This window comes from Cylas formicarius, unplaced genomic scaffold (assembly GCF_029955315.1).
Source record: "Cylas formicarius isolate icCylForm1 unplaced genomic scaffold, icCylForm1.1 PGA_scaffold_6__28_contigs__length_40554024, whole genome shotgun sequence".
Taxonomy (NCBI): domain Eukaryota; kingdom Metazoa; phylum Arthropoda; class Insecta; order Coleoptera; family Brentidae; genus Cylas; species Cylas formicarius.
Genome location: NW_026844347.1, coordinates 17,547,173 through 17,570,158, shown reverse-complemented (window position 1 = coordinate 17,570,158; position 22,986 = coordinate 17,547,173). Strand labels below are relative to the sequence as shown.

Genomic DNA, 22,986 nt, shown 5'->3' with positions numbered 1-22,986 from the left:
ACGTCTTAGGAAATCGAAGACGAACGTGGGCCAAAGGTCGAGTGCTTAACTGTACTAATGGCCGGGTGCATTCGCGTTGACAGAGGATTGAAATATAACCTCTCCAAAGGTTTCGGTCAACCAGGTGAAGTGGTGTGCACAATTTTACCTCGGTCCGAGAAAATTTTCATTTTTTTGACGTAATTCTAGTCTTCAACTGAATTTTTCGGTTTGGGTGAGTTTTATATTTAGTCAGCCGTAAATATTTGTTTTGGTTTGGTGTCGCAGTTCGCAATAATTTAGCGCTTTTCATATCATGGCATGTGCTTCGGGGGGTAAAGACCCCCCTGATAGAAACGATCGTATCGTAGTTAATAATCCGATAGTGTTCGCAAATGATTTTAATTCCTTTCAAGCTCAACTAAACTTGTCCCAAGCTTCTACCTCCTCTAGCAGTGGTTATTCATCAGCCTTGACGCTTTCGCCTTTAGCTAAGAAAACAGCACATGCTATCGCTCAGCATCAATACTTCTTAGTACCCACTAAGGAGGAAATAGATTTATTGGAGACAGAGTTACAAAAGCTTAAATCTGTCTTCGTGGAAGATCAGGATGCCCTAAACGAAATTGCAAGAATTTCAGTCAACATAAGGAGAACACTTAACCGAAAGTATAAATATGAACTTACAGACCAGGGACCATTTCTTATCATAATGGAAGGAATAACTTCTCAAGTTGGAAACATTCACCCGATGAATATTGGAAAAATTTTGCACAGAGCTGGAGTACAAGGTATAACAAAAATCAATAGAAAAGGGGCTAATAAAATTGGAATTGAATTCAGAACATCAGAGTATGCTAATCAGTTTTTGTCAAATGAAAGTTTCAGTTCTGCTAGAGGCTATAATAGGTACATTCCACAACGTCTTGTCACTTGTAGAGGACTAATCAAGGATGTAGGGGACCAAATTACGGAAGACGATTTTTACTCAGAAGCGGTAGCTTATACAGGAGAAGGATCCCGGGCCAGGTCGATTAAGATATTAAATGTAAAAAGAGTCTTAAGAAGGAAGAAAATACTTGCTATTTCTGGTGAAACAGTAATGAAAACCATCCCCACAAATGATTATATTGTAACATTTGAAGGCAAATCATTACCCCAAACTGTAAATATTTTTAATAATGAAAGAGAAGTGGAAAAATATGTTAACCCGGTTATAATGTGCGTCAATTGTTGCAGATTTGGACATGTCAAAAATAATTGTAGAGGCAAGCCTCGTTGCGGTTTTTGTACAGAAGATCATCTCATGTTTGTTTGTGAAAAAAGAGAGCAAGCAATGAAAAAAATGAAATGCCCTGCAGATCATCTTAACAATCTGACTAAAACGTGTAAAATTCCAAATTGTGAAGTAAATCCAAAACCAAGCTGCGTAAATTGCAAGGGACACCACACTGCTACTGGGGGTGTCCCGAATACAAACGGCAAAAACAAATTAACGAGACCATGAGCTTCTACAACCTTTCTTTTTATGAAGCAGCTAAACTGCATCCACGGCTAATTAATGCAAACCAAGGCTTTACCCGAAAACCAGAAGATTTTCCTAGTTTAAATAAAAAAACTCAGAATAAAACTCCTCATCCAACAAGTCCTCAGGGCTGTTCCTCATATACATCAGTACTTAAAAGAAAACGGCCTGACACCCAATTTATCAAAGGGTATGATAAAGTAGCCCATGAACTAACTTTGTTATCCTCAAGTGCAAGAAGAAAAGTCTCATCTATACAAGTAGGTGAAAACTCAACATCAGAGTCGGAAATGGAAGTAACTCCTGTAGGATATGGCTGGGAAGAAGTATGCAATAAGTTTGAAGCTTTCAAAAAAGACGTTATGTCAATAAAGGGTATGGATGAAAATTGTGTCAACAATATCAAACAATATTTTGGTTCATTTGACCTAAGGAGGGGGGGCGGCTGCGATGGCAGCGGTTGACCTACAGGGGTTAGAAAAAGAAAAGGTAATCTTATCACTAGTTTTAATCTAACAGTAGTTTTTACGTAACAAAACTAAGTTTAAGTTTTAGTCACAAGCGTTTTATAGTTGAGCTATAATAAATATCGTTCATTGGAACATTTGCGGGGCTGAAAAAAATAAAGATGCTATCATTAGAGTTATAAGGGATTTTAAGCTACAGATCTTATTGCTCAATGAAACCTTGCTCAAACCCAACACTAACTTTAAAATATCAGGGTTCTCTTCTGTAAGAGCTGATAAACCTAATGGTGCAGATGGTATAGCAATTTTCTTGAAAAACAAAATAAAATATAATATCATCGACTTAAGCAGAATTAATATACCAGAGAGGTGTCAGGTTATTCTTGCAGAGCTTGTCGATTTTTTTATTTGTTGCGTTTACAACCCTCCAGATATTTGTTTGGTCAGGGCAAGCCTCGATTCAATTTTCGATCTAACCCGTAATAAACCAGTCCTCTTTATGGGAGACTTTAATGCCCATAATCCAATATGGGGTTCCCAGGTCAGTTACTTACGGGGAATTAGAAGTGGGAACATTCTTTATGATTTCATTAAGGATCACGATTTGTGGGTACTAAATGATGGATCAGCTACTCGGCTCACACGCCCAGACGTACACAGCGCTCCAGATGTAGCTTTTTGTTCCCAGAGACTGTCTGGACTTACTGACTGCAGGGTTCTCCAGGATAGAGTGAATAGCGATCATTTTCCTATTTTGTGTATCATCGGAAATAACCGTTGCAACTCAGGTTCGACAAGAAACTACACTAGCAAATATAATTTCAACAAGGCAGACTGGGAGAAATTTTCCGATTTAATCTCCACGAAATTTAGAACTTCACCTCCTATAAATTATGAGGATTTTATGAATATAATTTTCCTATCTATTGCAGAATCTGTTCCAACGCATTAACACTCATTAAACTACGGGTTACCTTGGTGGGATAATGAGTGCACCAACGCTATTCAGAGATTCAGCATTCAGAGATTATAAAAACAACCCCTCTGAGACCAACTTCCTGGAATCATTAAGAACCCGGGCAAAAACAAGACAGCTGCTACGTAAGAAGAAAAAGGAAGGCTTTGTCAACTTTTGTGAGAATCTATCTCCAAATACTAGTGCAAAAGAAGTTTGGAGCAGAATTAGAAGGTTTGCTAAAGGTATCAGGTATCAAAATTATCATTTTCCCTTGAATTTCTCAATCCCACAAGATATGTTTGATCTTTTGACGCAACCTCCCTCTATGTTGCGTAACATCCCCGAATGTCGCTTCTCATCAGAATATACAGAAGACTTCCATATCTCAGAATTTGTCGCGGCTGTTAAAGGTCGGAAGAGCAAGAGTCCCGGTGTGGATAAAGTACCTTTCAGTGTGCTCAGCCATCTCCCTGTTGAAGGAGCAGTCTTATCAAATTTTTCAACAAAATACTTCGGAGGGAAACCACCATTCCAGAGACGTGGAAAACCCAAATGGTGATCGCAATTCCTAAACCGGGGAGAGACCCCTCAGCGTTATCGTCCTACAGGCCCATCAACTTAGCTTCTTGCATAAGCAAAACTTTTGAAATTATGATCAAAAACCGACTGGAATGGTTCGTAGAGAACCAAGGTTTAATAGACGTTCGCCAAACTGGTTTCAGAAAGGGTAAGGGAACTTTCGACAATCTTGCAGTTATCTCCTCAGAGGTCCTCTGCCGTTTGGCTCGCAATCAACTAGCAGCAATGGTGACTTTGGACATATCCAATGCCTACGATAATATAAATGTTGACTTCTTGACCTCGGTGTTGGCCAAAATTGGAATCGCCAGAGATTTGACTTTGCTCATTAAAGATTTTCTCACGAACAGGAAGATACAAGTTAAAGATCCATCTACTAATGCATTCGTGTCAGGCAGAACCACCAGCAAAGGAGTTCCCCAAGGTTCCCCTCTTTCTCCATTACTATTTAATATTTACATCAATTCAATTAAAGAAACAATTCCTGAGAACATAAGACTTTTACAGTTTGCGGACGATACCGCCTTGCTGAGTACTGGGACTTATGCCCAAACAATAGTGAACAATTTGAATAGAACTTTGCAAAATATACATATAACCAAAACTGTCATGGGAGCCACAAATTAGAAATATGATACAGAAAGCTTCAGGTGGGTTGAATATGATGCGATTTATAAGTAGAATCTGGTGGGGGGCACATCCCTCTACCCTTCTAACTTTTTACAAAGCTTATGTCAGATCCCATTTGGATTATGGAGCCTCTTTTTTGGGTGGTAGCTCAAGAAAGTCTATTGCTCAACTTAACAAAATTCAATTTGAGGCACTGAGAATAGCTCTGGGATATATGAAGTCCACACCTACTAACATACTTCTAGGGGAAGCAAGTGAAATGGATTTAGAACACAGAAGATACATGCTAGCGGCTAAATCATTATTGAAAGCTGCCAGTTTAGAGGACAGTGAAACCTTAGCTGCGGTTAGATGGTTATATATCACCTATAATGAAAATTATTACTTTTTTCGGAAAAAGAGTATTCCTGCACTTGTGGATGCTTTTGAAAGAGTTGATTCACTGTTAGATACACTTTACAGGAGCCCAGTTTATCCCTGTTTCTCTTGTCCACTGCCGAACCTTTTAAGCTCTGTTCAAATCCAAGACTTAAAACTAAAGAAAGATAATAATAACTCCAAATTATTTGAAATTAAGAAGAGCGAGACTTGGACCCCAGATTTTCATTTAATTTTTACAGACGCCTCAAAAGATAAAGAAGGCCGAGTAGGTTTTGGCGTTTACAACTACAATACGAACCTTAAAATGGGACAAGGCCTACCAAGTGAACTATCCATTTGCTCTGCCGAGATTTATGCTATTGGTCGAGCTCTTGATTGGATTGAATTCAAGGACATCAACAAAGCAGTCATCCTTTCAGACTCCAAAAGTGCCCTCGAAGATATCAATAAAACTGGGATGGATGCAAAGTCTAACTACCTAACCTTGCAGGTTAAGAATAAACTATTTACCTTAATAAAAACGCAAAATAAGGACATCCAATTATGCTGGATACCAAGCCATACCAGTATAAAAGAAAACGATATTGCGGACCAGATCGCCAATGCTGCACGCCTCGAACCACAGGAAAACATAAAATTGAGCTTTAGGGAATTCTTCCCTAAATTAAAGCATAACATCTGGAATGCTTGGAGCGACAGATGGAAACATATAGGATTAGGGAAAGGCGTTAATTTCACCTCACATTATTCTACTCCGCCAACTAAAAACCCTGGTTTCATAAGCTCGACCTGAATAGAAGAGAAATCACAACTATGTGTAGACTGAGAAGCAACCATTGCTGTTCTCCGGCTCACCTAAATAGAATCAAAGTCAAACTCTCCGGAGACTGTGAATGTGGAGAACTGGGCGATTTAAGTCATGTGCTGTTTGATTGTGCTCTTCATTGGGAAAAATCACAACAGTTGTATGAGTCACTCATTAGTGCTAATTTTCCTTCGCCTCTGCATATTAATTCCATTTTATTTCACCGCACTCAGTTGGATTTTGCTGCTAGAATTGTTTGCCGCTTTTTAGATGCATGTGGATTAAAACTTTGAATATTGTTTTCACATTTTCTAATTCTTTCGTCCATTTTTTTTTCCTGTATAGCCGTCCAGTAGGATGATGGTATCACCCAGACCCTCTTTACGGAGGCATCCTTCATGGAAATAGTTTATTCCACACCACTACCGAGAAGCTGGCTGAATTGCCTTAGCAGCAGTGGTCAAATAAAGCGTAAATAAAAAAAAACCTCTCCAAAAAGCAACAAGTGTAAATAAATGAAAGCAAGGGACAAGAATAGAAATTGCCGTTAGTTCGGAAATAAGAAGGAATACAGGACGATCGTCTCGTGCAATCCAACCGCATTCCGCCTTAACATCTCAAATTGCAGCAAAAATGCAAGGACTTACACTTATTTACATTTATTTTAGGACAGGCAAATCACACCAAGCAATTAAACAGTTACAGTGTGTTCGAACAGAATGAAGTAGTGAAGAATAATTAGCAATACCAGTAGCTTTGAGGATTAAGACAGTGTGTAATTGTGAGAATAAAACATTTAATAGGTAGTCTCCGAGCATTATTAACCTACATGTGAGAAACATAAGTAGCCAATGACAAATTGAACCCGTTACACTTTATCCACAATGGTTTTGATGAATAATTATTGGTATTTGATCTTTGTCTACAATGTCCGTAACTATATTTTGACAAACGATTAGCTTTAAATCTTTGTCGGCGAAAATATAAGATATCATTTCGAGAATAGGTAACTTTATATGGTTTTCGACATAATACGTCTTGTTTTCACTAAGGTCAGTGTTACAAAGTATTTTAAATAATTCTGGTACTGCATTTTCGTTATCAAACGAGAAAACAATAATATAATGGTCACGTTTCTTTTCTGTTTTAGAAGATAGAATATTTATTTTGTCGGTTGAAAATTGTGGGGATTCTTCAAATAAATCGTCGATTATTTTAAAATGTGAGTTCTTAAGTTCACTTTGTTGAAAAAGAGCAATAATATTTTTATGTTTTTTATTTAATAATTGTTCATTTGAAAATTCTATTTTTGAATAATCGATTAAAGATTTTGTTTGATATAATTCAATAAATCTGTCAAATTCCAAAACTAACCAAAACTAGCAAGCTTGGCGACTTTTCATATCATTTAATATATTCAATCAAGTGCTTAAACCACTCTGTAAATAAATTAGTTTGAGTCTGTCATGTTTTCCATGTAAAAACAACCATTGCTGCTAGCATAGCAGCGCCATATCTTCTGGATTCTAGTGCTGTCGCTTTTTGGGAGTTTTTTTGGGTGGCATGGCTAAACAAAAGAAAAAATCAAAAAATAAATATAATTTGGAAGATAAATTTGCACCATTTATAATACTTCAATTTAGCAACATAAATGCTTATCGAAAAAATACAATCAAAAACTTGAAACGTTAACTTTTACTTACCTGAGGACCCAAACTAATGTTAATTTAATTTCACTAAAAAAGTTCTAGCCATGCCAGAATTAATTTTTAACGTGTGTTTGCATCCTACATCAACCAAAATAACCACAAAGTCAGTTGTCCATTAAATGCAGGTGAAATTAATAGTTTATACCATACTTAAAGAGATATTCCGTATGCCGAATTGCCATCATTTCCTCTATTTGTGTTATTATGCGATGATCTCCATTCCGGATCTGTTATTCCTATGCAAAGTTGGCATGGCATTGAAACAACGCTTAAATCGCCCATTATCCATCGTTTTTACCGTCGCAAATTAATAAAGGGTAAGTTATTGTAGTATTTTTAAAATTTAATCTACAAAAATTCTTCAGAAAAGATACGGTCGAAAAATTTATCGTCTAGTAACGTTTCCTTTTTCCAATAATCTCTGAACAAAGTAAAGTCTCCGAAAGTTATATTCAGTCGGAAGGCGGATCAATCTTTTGAGGAATTTAATATATGTTGACGTTCCTTTACGCATATTTAATTTTGGAGGTTTATGAAATACTGAAAGCCAATTCAGATATTTACGAAAAAAACGTTAAACCGGTTATTGAATACCCCTTCTGTAGAAAACTGTTATAAATTTCAAGCAAAACTACTTGGCCGTATATTTACTTTGATATTCATTCTTTGAAATTTTATTTAATTCATTTAACAATACGCGCAATCAGTTGGTGGTCAATAATACAAAAAAGACAAATAATTGTGTTACTTAAATTAGTCAATATCATTGTCACTCTATCAAATTGTTGACGTTGTTTCTAGATGAAAATGGTGAGATACTGACAGATCATTTCAGAAACGGCCATCGCAATTTGAAGCTAGCTTTGAAGTTGGGTAGCTGAGATTAAAACTTCTACTGCAAAATGAAGAGATTAATTTTTGATTTGATAGAGTAGCCTGGCCTGATCTGTTTCAAATCCATATCGGGTATAGGCAATCGGCCGAAACAAGTATTATACCTAATTTTGTATATTATGGGGCATTGTACCGCTGTATATATTTCTAATTTTCCACTATGAGCATTATCGGTATCTATCTTTATGGTCTTGCCTTCCTGCTGCGCCACACACATTATTTTAATATCTAGAGAGTTATACATCGCAATTTTTCTTTAAGTTATAATCGAACGCTGATACTGCAGGAGTTTGTAGTTACTTGGTGTATGTTTCAATAAGGTTTATAATTATAAAAACTTAAGTATAATTTTTCCAATCATATTTTATTTCCCAATTATCAAAAACTTTTTTTCTTCTAACCTAATAAGAAATTGAATAGTATGATCGATAGCTACATTTTTGCGTTTTTCCCGGGATAAATACCTGCCTGATTATGGTTAGTATGTAAATTAATATATTTTTCAATAATACGAATAATAAATACAATAATGGGTAAGAGTTTCGAAAATTAAAAAGTAGATGCAACAACTTATACAATCCACACTTCGTCATGAATTTAATAAACGAGTATCTGAAAAAAATTGTAAACGTGTTACATACTACCCATTTTCTACAACTAGTTTTTGGCTTTAGTTATGGAAAACGGCACGAGTGTATTCAAAGAGTGACTTGAGATTTGACCAGCAGACTCGACAAACTTTAAAATACCAGTGTTTTAAATCTACCGAAAACTGCACTATAGCTCGCGAGAGATTCTAGCTCAAAATAGAGAAAATTATGATCTTCAGCTGTTGAGTCATTTACTCACGATAAACTCAAGAAAAGTAGATGGAAATTTGAAAAGATATTGGAGAGGAAATGACAATTATATGTACTCTGCAAAACATCTTGTTTGTGATGCCGAAACTGATGCCAATCGGATGTAGCTCATCGTATTTAAAAAAGTTTAGAAATTGCGAAGAAACTCATTAAGAAATCTTAAACATAAATATTATTAAAAAGTTATAATGCCTAATAATCAATCATTAACTCCAGTTAAAGTGAAACAAATATATAAATTTTTAAAATACTGTAGCATTACAAAGTCTACACGAAGTTAGCATTTTAGTATTGTGCCAACGCATCATTTTAAATCTTAATATAATTCATCTTAATCTTAAATCTTACATAATCTTCTTAAAATTTTAAAATAATTCTATTAGTTTATCATTACTAGCAAAACTGTTTTAATAAAAATCAAAAGTAGTCATTCCTTCACATTTTGTCATCATGGTACTAAGAGTGCGAGATTTACTACTTTATAAACTATATTTATAGCATTTTTATGAACTGACTGAACTAAAACACACACTTGAAGCCCTGAGTAGGCTAAACATCAATAAAACACAGTTTAACAAAACGTTATGACAAAATTTATTAAACGTCCCACAAAAACAAAGATTCGGGAAAATATTCAAACATATTTTGCCTAAAAAAAATGCATCATCACTATCAGAAAACTGTCATCGCCAAAATATATGCATTTACATTTTTTTTTTTTTTGCTAAAAATTCATACAGAAGTACCTGTACACATTGCATTGTAACTTCCTTCCATGTTTATATTTAGCGCGACATCAAATATATTATGATAAATTGGGAAATCGGGAAAATAAAAGATCGTGTTTTATTCTGAACATAGAACAATATCACACCATTTTATTTTGCTTTTCCTTTACTTTTATAGAAACACTTCCCGACAACGTAAGTTCCTGTTATGTATTCATTTAACGTGAAATGAAACTCGACCACGACAATGCAACCGTTTACTCACGACTCCGTACAATACGCGGCCCGGCAAGTAACTGCCGTCGATCGCCCTAGGAAAACGTACCGCATCACGGTTGACAAAAAAACCTAAACTAAACTGCGATATAAAAAAACTCGAATATAGAACACCTTCCCCCTATAATAAACTGAAACTAACTTAACTCTAGTGGTGTTTATGTACACTTGCATTTAGATATGAGTGTCACGTTTACTGGGCGACTTGTAAACGATCTGGAGGGTTAATCTTACTACGTCTACGAAGCACATGCGCACCGTGGTCACTTGAGACTTCATTGTCGCTGGGGTTGTTTTCACTGGGTGAGATAATGTCTTGACTTTCTGAGTCCGATGTTTCGCTATCGCTAGACCTCACTGACGTTACAGTATTACTTGATCTGTTTCTTGTTACGTTGGAAGGTGGAGTCATCGAGGAGTTTTTTTATTGGGGCTGTCATGGAGTTTTCCTTGCTGGGGCAAGACTTGTCGTTACAATGATACTTTTTTAACTGACTTGAATGTCTTTTCCATGTGACTCCACCGACCAACTCAACCACGTAAGTTCTTCGGCCAAGTATATCTCGAACTACCCCTTGACACCACCTGCTTTTATCCGTGTTTAGACGGTAGTCCCGGGTCCATACTTTCCCCTTTCTTTTTGCGCTTAAGTTCTATTTTGTTTTGTTTTTCTTTTACAATATTTTCGGTCGAAGGTAAAATTAAATCAAATCTAGTGCGTAAAAAGCGACCAAAAAGCATTTTTGCTGGACATTCTTGGGTCGTAGTGTGCGGTGTATTGCTAAAATAAGTTGTAAATCGGTCACCCCATCCGCATAACCTTTGCGTAACGCTCTTTTTGCAATTTGGACGCCTGATTCGGCCAGCCCGTTCGTTTCCGGATGATATGGAGCACCCGCTTTGTGAATGATCCCCAAACTTGCCAAAAAATTTTGAAATTCCTCGGACATAAAAGTCTGACCGTTATCGGTGGAAACTTCTTTTGGGAGACCAAAACGAGCAAATAGAGCTCTGAAGATTTTTATGGTTTGTGCAGAAGATATGTCTGAGACTATGAAACATTCTAGCCATTTTGAAGTGGCATCTTCGATTACTAAAACTGTTTTATTTAAAAATGGTCCGAAAAAGTCAGCGTGGTCACGAGTCCATGGTTCTTTAGGAGTATCCCACATAATTAAAGAAGGTTTCGCGGAGTTTTCCGAATAAAGTGCACATGTTTTGCATGAACGCGCGATTTTCTCGATAGAATCGTCGATTTTTGGCCACCAAACATGAACGCGCCAAGGCTTTTATTTTAACGATTCCGGTATGAGTTAAATGTAATTCCCCCAAAATACTGTCATAGAAGACTGGAGGCACAATTAGACGGTAACCCCACATTAAACAACCATGTTCTACAGAAATTTCATGTTTTTTAAGAAAATAAGGTTTAAAAACTGTAGAGGGGCAAGTTTGTGGCCAACCGTTTCGAACATAAAATATAATTTTGCTCAAAACGACATCTTTTGAGGTTTGTTCTTTAATCTTTTGGAAATTAACTGGGAATTTTGAATTTTCGATGTAATTTAAATATGAAATTTGATCTTGTTTCCCCGAGTCGAATAGTAACGGATTGCTGGCATGGTGAAACATATTTTTAGTGTTTCCCCCTAACCGAGATAGGAAATCAAAGTAGTTTTGTTTGGTATTGACATACTTAATTTCGAAACGGAATGAAGATAGAATGTATGCCCATCTTTGTAGGCGGTTGGCTTCAAAAACTGGCAACCCTTTTTTGTCGCCCAGTATTGCCAAAAGAGGTTTATGGTGTGTGTACAGTGTGAACTTGATGCCGTAAAGGTATTGGAAGAACTTTTTGACCCCGAATATTATTGCTATAGTCTCTTTTTCGAATTGGGAATAGAAGAGTTCGTTTTTATTTAGCAACCTTGAAGCGAACGCGATGGGTCGCTCAGTTCCGTCTGTGTAGGTATGACTAATTATTGCCCCTAGACCTATACTGCTGGCATCTACCAATAATTTGATTGGTAATTTTGGGTCAAAATGGGCCAGCACAGATGGAGATACTAACATATCCTTGATTTTATCGAAGCTATTTTGGCAAGCCGGTGTCCATTCCCAAGGGATGATTTTTTTTAATAAACTATATAAAGGATAAAGGATGGGCGACGCATTCGGTAAGAATTTAACATAATAATTGACGCCCCCGAGAAATGACTTAAGTTCTGTGATATTGGAAGGTACCTTGGTTTTGACCACTGCTTCGACCCTCTCATCGGTTTTGTGCAAGCCGAACCTATCAATTAAATGACCCATATAAGTCAAAGATTCTTGCATGAAACTACATTTTTCTTTTTTTTAATTGGAAGCCACATTCCGATAATTTTTGAAAGACTTGTTCTAATCGTTCCAAATGCTCAAGATGGTTTCTCCCTGTCACCAGAATGTCATCTAGGAATGATATAACGCCAGGAATATTAAATAATTGCTCCATGATTATTTGGAAGATGGAGGGCGCGCAGTGTATGCCGAAAGGCAATCTTTGATAAGAAAACAACCCCTTATGTGTGGAGATGGTAACCAACTCTTTGGACTGATCGTCGAGCAAAATTTGCTGATACGCTTCTGAAAGGTCGATTTTTGAAAATTTCATTCCCCCCTCTAGTTGGCTAAATAAGTATTCAATTCTTGGAAGAGGAAACTGTTGAAATTCCAATTGGGGGTTCAAGGTCACCTTAAAAATCGCCGCAGATCCTTATTCCGCCGTTTTTTTTTAATATTGGGACGATAGGTGTTGCCCACTTTGAAAATTCTGTGGGCACTAGCACCTCGTTTTTGACTAGCCGGTCCACTTCTTGCTCAATTTTCGGTTTTAATGCTATTGGAACCGGCCGAGGCTTAAAAAATTTTGGGGTGGCGTTTTCTTTTAATTTTAGCGTGACCTTGAACTTATTGAATGTACGTAGCGTACTGCTGAATATTGGTTCGAAATTTTTTAATAAATTTTGCAACTTGGCGTCCGAATTTACATATAATAAACTGGTATTGCTATCGACTGATTTACAAAGCCCGATATTTAGCATTTTCAGACCATTGCGACCTAATAAGGGTGGCCCGCCGTTCTTAATTACATACGTTTTTAGGTTGTAATTTTGACAATCATATGTTATTTTTAAGTTTACAAAACCCAAAGGTTGAAAAGATACACCGACATAATCTTTCAAACACAAATCATTACTGATTAACGGATATTTTTGAAAATGTTTGTTATACATTTTTTCCGAAATTGCCACGTGGGCGAAACCGGAGTCCACTTCAAAATTAAATTGCATTTTATCTATCTCTAATTTAATTAAAATAGGTTTTTCGTTACTTATTGAACTGCTATGGATATTTTCTGTTTTCTTATGAAACATATTTTGTACGGACGTCTGGGTGATGTTCGTGGGACCTTGCAAGGTTTTATCACTGATAATGAAGCACGGATCGTCGCTATCGTCCAAACTTTCGAGCGCGTTTTCTTTTAGAAAATTTTGACCCACGTTATTCTGCTTACACAAGGGTGCTAAATATGCTTTTACTCCGCATTTATGACAAAAATAATTGCGGTAGGCACACTCGGACGATTTGTGGTTGGAACGGCCACAAACTGAACAAGAATGGAAACTTGATGTTTTCGATCTTAGTTCCTTTTGGGGGGTCCTTGAATTTGACTTACCCCTGCTCCGACGAAAAATACCTGGTTTTTGATTGTTATAAAACAGCTCTTCTGGTTCTCTTTTGATTTGTGTGGATGTATCTTTCGACGTGCGTTTTTCGTGGTCAAAAAATGCAGATTCCTTTGACAATGCGATTTTTTCCATAAACTGGAAGGTGCACTTGCTGCTTTGAGGATTTTCCTCAAATAAGCGGACACTAAAACGCACATCATTTAAGCCAACCGTGAATATATCCCTCATTAATTGGTCGAGAGTGATAGAGGCATCAAACCCACAAAAACTTGCTAAATTTTTTACGCGAGCCGCCCAATCACACACTTTTTCACTTGGCTCCTTTTTTGCTGTGTAAAATTTTGATCTTTCCGAAAAATACGAACGCACGGGAGAAAAATGTTTTAATAACAACTTGTCTAACTCTTCAAACTTCAGCTCCGGCGGCGTTTTCGGCACGCACAAATTTCGTAACAAAACGTAACATTCTTCGTTTAATGTGTTTAGAAGTGTTGCCCGTTTTTTATCCTCATCCGTTATCTCATTCGCGGCGAAAAACTGTTGAAGTCTCTCGGAAAAAATTGCATAATCTGACTTTTCCGAGTCAAATGAACCGAGGTTCCCGAGAAAAGTCGACATTTTAAATAATATTTTGGTTCGAGTGCTGACTGCGCCACTGTTATGTATTCATTTAACGTGAAATGAAACTCGACCACGACAATGCAACCGTTTACTCACGACTCCGTACAATACGCGGCCCGGCAAGTAACTGCCGTCGATCGCCCTAGGAAAACGTACCGCATCACGATTTACAAAAAAACCTAAACTAAACTGCGATATAAAAAAACTCGCATATAGAACAGTTCCCTCGAAGCTTAACTTTTTGACCTCTCGACAAACAGAGAGTGCGGCCGCATTATATTTTAGCTAAACTTTAAGTGACATGTTCGAAATAAGAACTTGAGCAATGCCTTGAAGATATTTCTTTTAGAACGAAAACGTTTTGTCTTGCTATCTTTGATACCTATTTATAGCTCTGGGGAATATGGAGTTGAACAATGTGAAATATCGAACGGAAGGAGATAAAAATTGGACGCGACAATAAGGTTTCTGAACAATGTTAACATAGTCGACGGATTACTTACATGGATGGATTGCGACAGTAGACACCAACATTTTCCTGCAAATAAGAATTACATATTGTTACTTTAATTCGCAATTCTATAACAAAGGAATCACAAATAAATAAAACGCAAACTACATATACACCTAGTAATATATTTCTGTTAACGACGAAAAGTTTTAGGAGATTTTGTTTTTTTTGTTTGAAGATTCGTGAAGATAGCAATTTTAAAGTAGATTTTTAACTGAACTACATAAAGAATAACTTAGACAAAATCTGATTATAATGACATACTCAATTTGTTTGCCTGATATTCCAATTGCATATTTTATGTGATGTTATAAATAAGAGAAAAACTCTTTCCTCCTTACTTTTTCCATTCCCATACAAGTGTAACATTTAAAACAGATTTGTTCTTCATTTTCAGGAGCGCCTATTTCTAACTTCTTTATTGTTGAAATTATGAGATCGACTAAATTAGTGAAGTTTTGGTACATTTTTCTGTGACTTAGAGATGATTTTTTTCTAAACCAAAAATTAAGATTGTTTAAGGTGTTTCACTTTTGTCAAGCTTGCCCTGAAATTTAAGATAAAAACATTCCACCTGAGTCAGCTGAAGCTAAATCGAATGTTTCGCCGAAAAAAGGTGTATAAACTTTACACGGTTACACGGAGGGATTCTTGACCATGACAACAAATAACAAAAGTGTCATTCACTTAGCGTTCCTACAAGTTTGATCAAGGGCTATCTTCTAGACCGCTTCCATAAATATATTCACGATAACTGGTGATAATGGAGAACCCATAGCTGTCCCTCCTATTTGTTCATGAATTTGACTCAAGAAAAACATCTTCCAGGCATGCAGATTCTCCGATTTTAATTCATCTGACACATACATACATACACTTTCACTTCATTGAACAATTAGAAAGCATTGCATTTGTTCCAAACGTTATTCTGGAATGTTTCAACATTGACTCGGTCTTCGGGAACATCTGTGGCTTTTCCACCATCCATATGATGATCCATAAGTAATCCTAAAGATTTTCTTTGCCCTAAGATACGTTTTACGATTGAATTAGAAACTAATAATAGTCTTCCGTTCTTATCTAAGACAGTTGATGACACATGATTTTTGAATCGGATGATGATGTATCTGTCTATGTGGGTAGGATTTCTATAAAAAAATGAGACTCAATGTCATCATCATCCGGTTCAAAAATCATCGGTTATCAAGTCTCTTGTTTACAGTGTTGTAAAATTATCTCGACCCGAGTCACTGAACCCAGAATTACATGTGGTCTTCTCTCTAATATTTTGCACATTAGAGATATCAAACGTTAAATCATAAAAATATAACGTTAAAGCAAATCAGAGACAAAATTCCGTTTGAGGTACCAGGAGCTTACAGAATTCCATGAATTTGAGAAACAGGACGAAAAATATTAACAGCTAAAAAAACATGAAAGACCCTTAAGACCACGATAAAAAAAACTCATCAGCAGTTGGCGAAAACAATCACAAAATCGGAGCTGTATGTAATAATTTTCTTCACTAAAGAAAAATCCAAAAGCGAAAATCAGAGAAATCTCTAGACAATCAAACAATCTTAACCGCGACTCGTCCCAGGTAATATTTATGTCCTCCGTTAACTCTACCCCCGTCAAACAGTATATAAGCAAGTACAGAGTAGAATGCAACTTAGTTTCAGCTAATCTTTGACGAATTATTTGTTAACAACCGACTCAGGGCGAATCCAGAAGATGTGTAAATAATATTTTTCTTTGAATTTTTTTTTTTTTGGTTTTTATCTTACGGTCCACCGAAAACATGACAAAAGTGAATCAGGCACATAAGTTTTCCATTTTTTGTTTAGCAAAATGTCATAATTATTTTTATATATTAAAAAAGCTTTCAATTCATAAATATGCGGGCCTTTAACAAATGGAAGAAATCTTAGAAAAACCTTTTTAGCTTCAATAAATAATAAAGTAGTTAGCAATAGTGTGTACTTAATCTTTTCAAGCCTATTTACATAAATTTAGATGCTATGCTGTTTTCTGTATACTTTAGTTGCCCAACTTATGTTTATTAATTTTTGGACAAATTTTCATTATGGCAAACTGTTTGTATAACTTTAATTCCTGATTAACTGAGAAATGTTTTAATTGGATTGTCACGGTTCCGTTTTATTATTACCCTTTATTGGCGTATTTAAGATATTAATTTATTAAAGATTAGGACTGCCGTATTATTTGGGCGAGAGTCCTTAGTGATCGTGGCTAACGCCGATTAGCGGCTTAGCGAGGCATCTGTGGGTTGGTAAAATAATCGTTGCATAGTTCTCGAAAATTACAAATTCGGATTTGATTTCTGATGGGTTTCATTTTTCAACGTTATACAAAGCTGCTTTACAGCGAAGCAGTAGATTTTTCTATCGAAGTCCGTAGTAGTTCTGTTCCGGAATTCTGAAGTATTGGTTTGGAAGTGTTAGGTTGGTATTGTGCCTAGGGTTATTTTGTTTTGCTAGTTTTCGATCGGTTCCTATTCTCAGGCCTCGATTCCCTCCAATTTTTTGTGGCTGAGGACTTATATTTAAGGTGGTGAACGGGGTTTTGGGACTCCTTTTTTCCTCGATGGATTTGATGGCGGCAGAAGCCTGGTGAAGGTCATTGGAATATTGGTTGGAAATTTACCGAGTTTGGGGATCGAGCCTTCCGCCGCGGCTATTGCGACTTGTTGCTTGGGTGCACAAGTTTCCCGAGAGGGGATTTATCTGCCGTCCAATTCCCGATAGAGACTCCTAGGGGCACCCGACATCGTTGGTCCCCCCATTAAGAAAACCCTCTTGGCCGAGGTAGGTTAACCTAATCTGGCACTGTTTTCTAATTTTACGCTGTTAGGGGGGTAGTGTTTCTAGAGACGCTTATTTTTATGTTTTTTTTTATCTTCCCGGTTTTTCCGCTTGTCCCGCTTGTCCGGGTTTGGTTTTGTTGGATTTGTGGAGCTGTGACCCACTTATTGACCGAGCCAGTGCACTGTCTCCGGACTTGCTTTTGTTGGATTGTGAGCTGTGACCCACTTATTGACCGAGCCCCGTGCACTGTATACATATTCCGCCTAGAAACACTTGGGCTAGGACGTGGCGAGCGGTGGACGCCGAGGACGGTAATGCAACGGGACATGAAACTATGAAGCTTGTGAGGTACCGTTAGTTATATGGGACTTTGTTAATGCTATAAGTGGCCCTCCCCTGTTGTGACGCACCCGTATGAGTGGCACTAGCCCGATTTATTTGAACATAACCTCTGCTATCGCACGTTGCAGTACCTGTTCTCCGCGTGCGCTCTGTATACCCCTGGTGCACACTTTACTAAGTTTCTCCCACCTTTTAATTCCAACCGGAGGAAAATCACCTGATACACCCGTAATTTAGTTGGTCGAGCTTTAATATTGTACATTGGTTTAGCAAGTTTCACCGAATTAGGTACTTAGTAATTTAGTTATATTATTTCCAGCTCTAATTAAATTCATTCACTTAAATTTAGAGTTTCATTTTCTTGCCCCATTTAAGAAGTTGAGCCCACTGCGAAGGTGCCGAGGTGCAGAACAGGCAGAGCTTTTTCGTGATTTGGGGGCTCACCTTGTGCTGTTCAGTCTGGTTCAGCTGCGGTAACCAAGCCGGACCGTAGATTCACAATTCACGTGGCGCCCAGAATTCAACATTTTGTTAGGGCTTGGTGATAGCAGCTAAACTACCCTGAATATCTACGGGTAACCTAGCCGGGTATTGTGGTGCCTTTTACCATACGCCCCTGAGATTTTGGCACGTCACAGGTTAGTACTTGCAAGTGGGCTAAACGATAGGCGAATATTTTTTTAGTGGTTTTTTCTGTTAAAATAGTGCAAATATTTGTTAATGCGCTTATAAATTATTTATATTATTACTTTTATTATTGTTATAATTATTTATTTTATTCATAAATAAGACGTCTTGACTTCCTGCAATAATATGAGGTTCATTAAAACGAATGGTTGTTAGTTCAAAGACAGGGCGTTATTAGTTCCAAATTAATAATTGTAATTTCAATTTATGCACCTCACGGCGATAGTATTTTTATAAGGCAGGAGTTCGAAAATTCTTATAATTGTCATTTGGCACTAACAAGGAAAACAATAAAAAATATGTACGTTAATTAAATATTAATAAATATCACGAAGGAATGGAATACACACAGATTATTTTGCATACCAATCTAAAGTCTTGTTTGCAGGTGGTGAAACAACCTGTATTTAAAAAAATATTTTTAATCACAGACTCTTCGAAGTGGACTGAGGGGTTTCAAAAAACAGCATAGCAACCGAAAATGGTAAGATTTTTTCAGATGCCAACCCTACCAAACACTTGTTCTGTGAAATATGCGTGGTATCTATGGACGCGGCATACTTAAATACATACGTACTCCGCAGTTGTGATAACACAATCGGCTCCCCCACCTTCAATGGTCTTAAATTAGTGGGTAGATATTTTAGATATCAGAAAGAATCCTAAAAATCGAACTGACACCTGCCGCAAACAACATAATAAATGTATTAATACTATATGGACCCAACGAAGTTAAAGACAAATTTTGGGAGGAGGTAACTGAAATAGTAAAAAGCTTTAAGGGAAAAATTATCATTATGGGAGATTTGAATGGGAGAGTCGTAATTAAGAAGGGGGAAGTCATAGGGAGAAAACAACAGAAATAATAACGGTCTGAGAATTATTGACTTTTGCATCCAGAATGACCTGCCAGTGATAAACACGTTTTTTAGCCACAAAGATATTCATAAATACACTAGAGAAGTAATTAGTTGGAATGAAAAATCGATAATTGACTATATCATTGTAAATAAAGAATGCAGAAATGAAATCACGGACGTCAGGATTAGAAGAGGAGCTGAGGTAGGTAGTGACCACTACATGTTGGTTGGAAAAACCTCCCTAGGAATACCCAAAGCTCACCCAAAACACACCATAAAAAATAAAAACAGAAAAGAGTCAATTAGATTAGATTAGATCCTATATATGTGGCATCAAAGAGATAGCAGAGGAATTCCAAAATCAAATGAACGCAAGGATGTGTATGTGTGATATAAAAACCAACAACCTAGATCACTGTGGGATTTTTTTTAAAGTACGATACTTTAAACAAGCACAGAAGTATATGGAGTAACAAAAATAAACAGGGACATAAAAAACACAGCATGGTGGAATGCAGATGTCAAAAAAGGAATTAAAATAAAAAAGCAATAATGGAAAAAATATTTAGCAACCAAAAACAACGACAGCTATAAAATATAAAGAGAAAATTTAAGCAACCGATATTATAAGCGAAGAGAGAATCATGGGAATATTTTGGAAATAAAATCGAATCGGACTTCCATAGCAACCAAAAATTGTTCTACAAAACGCTAAGGACCAAAGATAAGATCGGAATTATAAAACAAATAAAAGACATAAATGGAAAGATACTGGACAACGACAACGATATAATCGACAGGTGGAGAACATATTTCCAAAGTTTATTATATAACGGCAATAAAGAAGATGATGAATTTGAACAGGGCACTGGCGACACGAGCAAGAACGACTACATAAGGATGGACGATATAAAATGCGCTCTAAGTAAGCTAAAAAAAAGGCAAAGCTGCTGGACACGATGAAATCACGGGGGAGATGTTGAAAACTATGGGTGAAGTAGGATGTCGAGTGCTAACAAGAATATGCGACCTAGCGTGGCAAGAGGGAAGAGTGCCTGAGGATTGGAAAATCGGAGTCATGGTGTGGTCATTTAAAAAAGGGGATAAAAGAGATTTAGTAACTATAGAGGGATAACATTATTGAGCATACCATCGAAAGTATATGAGCGAGTCTTACAAGAAAAACTTTCTAAAGTCCTGGAATCACAACTAGAACAATCTCAATGAGGATTCAGGAAAGGAAGAAGCATACACGACCACATCTTCAGTATCAAGCAAATTATGGAAAAGGTACAAAACAGCAATACAGAGATCTATCTAGCTTTCCTAGACCTGGAGAAAGCTTTTGACAAACTTCCAAAATATGTGGTGAGGCGGAGTTTGATAGAGCGAGGTGTTGAAGGAAGACTAATTTCAGACATAATGTCCACATATACGAACAGCAAAAATTGCGTCAGAACCGACAACATGCAATCAGCATACTTTACAGTAAACGAGGGCGTTATGCAGGAAAGCGTTTTGAGGCCGTTACTATTTAACTTAGTTATGGACGATGTAATAAAAAAAAAACAAAAACAAGAACCAGTACATCTGCTTTCTTAGTAGGGTATAAATATCTGGAACCCGTTTAGATACGCAAATGTGCGTTTGCGTATGATGTGGTTGTGTTTGCAAGCAATGAAAGGGAACTTGAGAAGAACCTGGAAATCTGGAACAAAAAATGAGAAAAACCTTAAAATCAACGAGGAAAAAAAATTATGGTTATGTCCAAAACAAATGGAATTCTGAACATCGAATTAAATAAGAAACGAATAGAGCAAGTTGACGTTTTTAAATAAGTGGGGGTACAACTAAGTAACAACGGGTGTCACCAAACAGAATTAAATGCGAGACTCGAGAGTGCCTCATGACTATTTCACACTTTAAAATTAAGCTTCATAGGAAAGAAGGAAATATCAACTAAAACCAAAATAACAATATATTAAACAATATTCATCCCAATTTTAACATTTGGATATGAAAGCTGGGTACTGACCCAAAAGGCAAAAAATAGTATTCAAAGCATCGAGATGAAGTACCTACGAAAGGTCCTAGGTATCTCAATTAGAGACAGAATCCGAAATGACTCGATTAGAGAGAGATTGAAAGTACAACCAGTTCTAAAACATATTGAGAAATGCCAACTACGATAGTACGGACACCTAAAAAGAATCGACAAAAAGAGACCAACAAAACTGATTTGGGAAGCGAGAAGATTCAGCCGAAGAAATAGAGGAAGACCGCAATTAACATTAGATCAGAACATAGCGAATATACTAAGAGAAAGAGGACTAGGGATAATGGAAGCAACGAAAATGGCACTAAATAAGAAAGGATGGAGGAAATTCGTATACGAGTTGTAAACATTATTCAACCTTACACCTTAGGGTAGATAGGTTTAGTCCCACATATATATACATATATATATATATATATATATATATATATATATATATATATATATATATATATATATATATATATATATATATATATATATATATATATATATATATATATATATATATATATATATATATATATATATATATATATATATATATATATATATATATATATATATATATATATATATATATACAGATAGAATGAATGTTTATTTTCCACTTCTATTTGTGATTCGTACGCCAAAGCAAGAACGTTATTGTTTTTGGCAATGATGTATGTTGTGATACTTTTTCACAAACAGCGCTAATAATAGACATTTAAAAAAAAATAATAAATTTGTGAGTATGACTAATATATGTCATTTGTTTTTATAATATTTGTAATTTTTAAATTCGTATATGTCTACTGTTTGAGATATTCTGTGTTAGACGCTTTTTTTGTCCTTTGTTTTGCAGTTTTTGAGAAAGACCTGGGTTGCCGGTCGAAACGTCAATGACAATTACAGTGTTTTAAAATTATTTGTGAGTTTTGTTCACTGTGGACCAAATCCTAAGAATCATCCTATAAAAAATATACAAGGATCCAAGAAAAGCATATTTTTCAACTATATATATATATATATATATATATATATATATATATATATATATATATATATATATATATATATATATATATATATATATTCTCACGTATTGATTCACGGATGGAAAAATGTGATGACACTATATTCCGGGATATCATCCGTTCGCTCGTTGAACTCCTACTGGAATCCTGCAAATCCTGCATCCGACTGGAATCCTGCAGACGTTTCGCCAAAATCTCACTTGGCATCTTCAATGCTCGCGCTCCGAGTGTTCGAAGTGTTTAAATATATATATATATATATATATATATATATATATATATATATATATATATATATATATATATATATACATATATATTCTATATATATATATATATATATATATATATATATATATATATATATATATATATATTCTATATGTATATATATATATATATATATATATATATATATATATATATATATATATATATATATATATATATATATATATATATATATATATATATATATATATATATATATATATATATATATATATATATATATATATATATATATATATATATATATAT

General features: G+C 35.8%; 1 protein-coding gene across 4 annotated transcripts in view; it reads right to left on the bottom strand.

Moving 5' to 3' along the window:
- Positions 1–22,986, bottom strand: part of LOC132703990 (5-hydroxytryptamine receptor-like) — a 536,822-nt gene that overhangs the window by 267,103 nt on the left and 246,733 nt on the right. For all 4 annotated transcript variants that reach the window (XM_060673574.1, XM_060673576.1, XM_060673577.1 and 1 more), the window contains exon 3: positions 14,647–14,681. Coding sequence is in view for 1 of the 4 variants with exons in the window: in XM_060673577.1 (XP_060529560.1) it covers positions 14,647–14,677 (31 nt within the window). In the remaining 3 variants the exon portion in view is untranslated. The remainder of the gene's footprint in view (positions 1–14,646; positions 14,682–22,986) is intronic.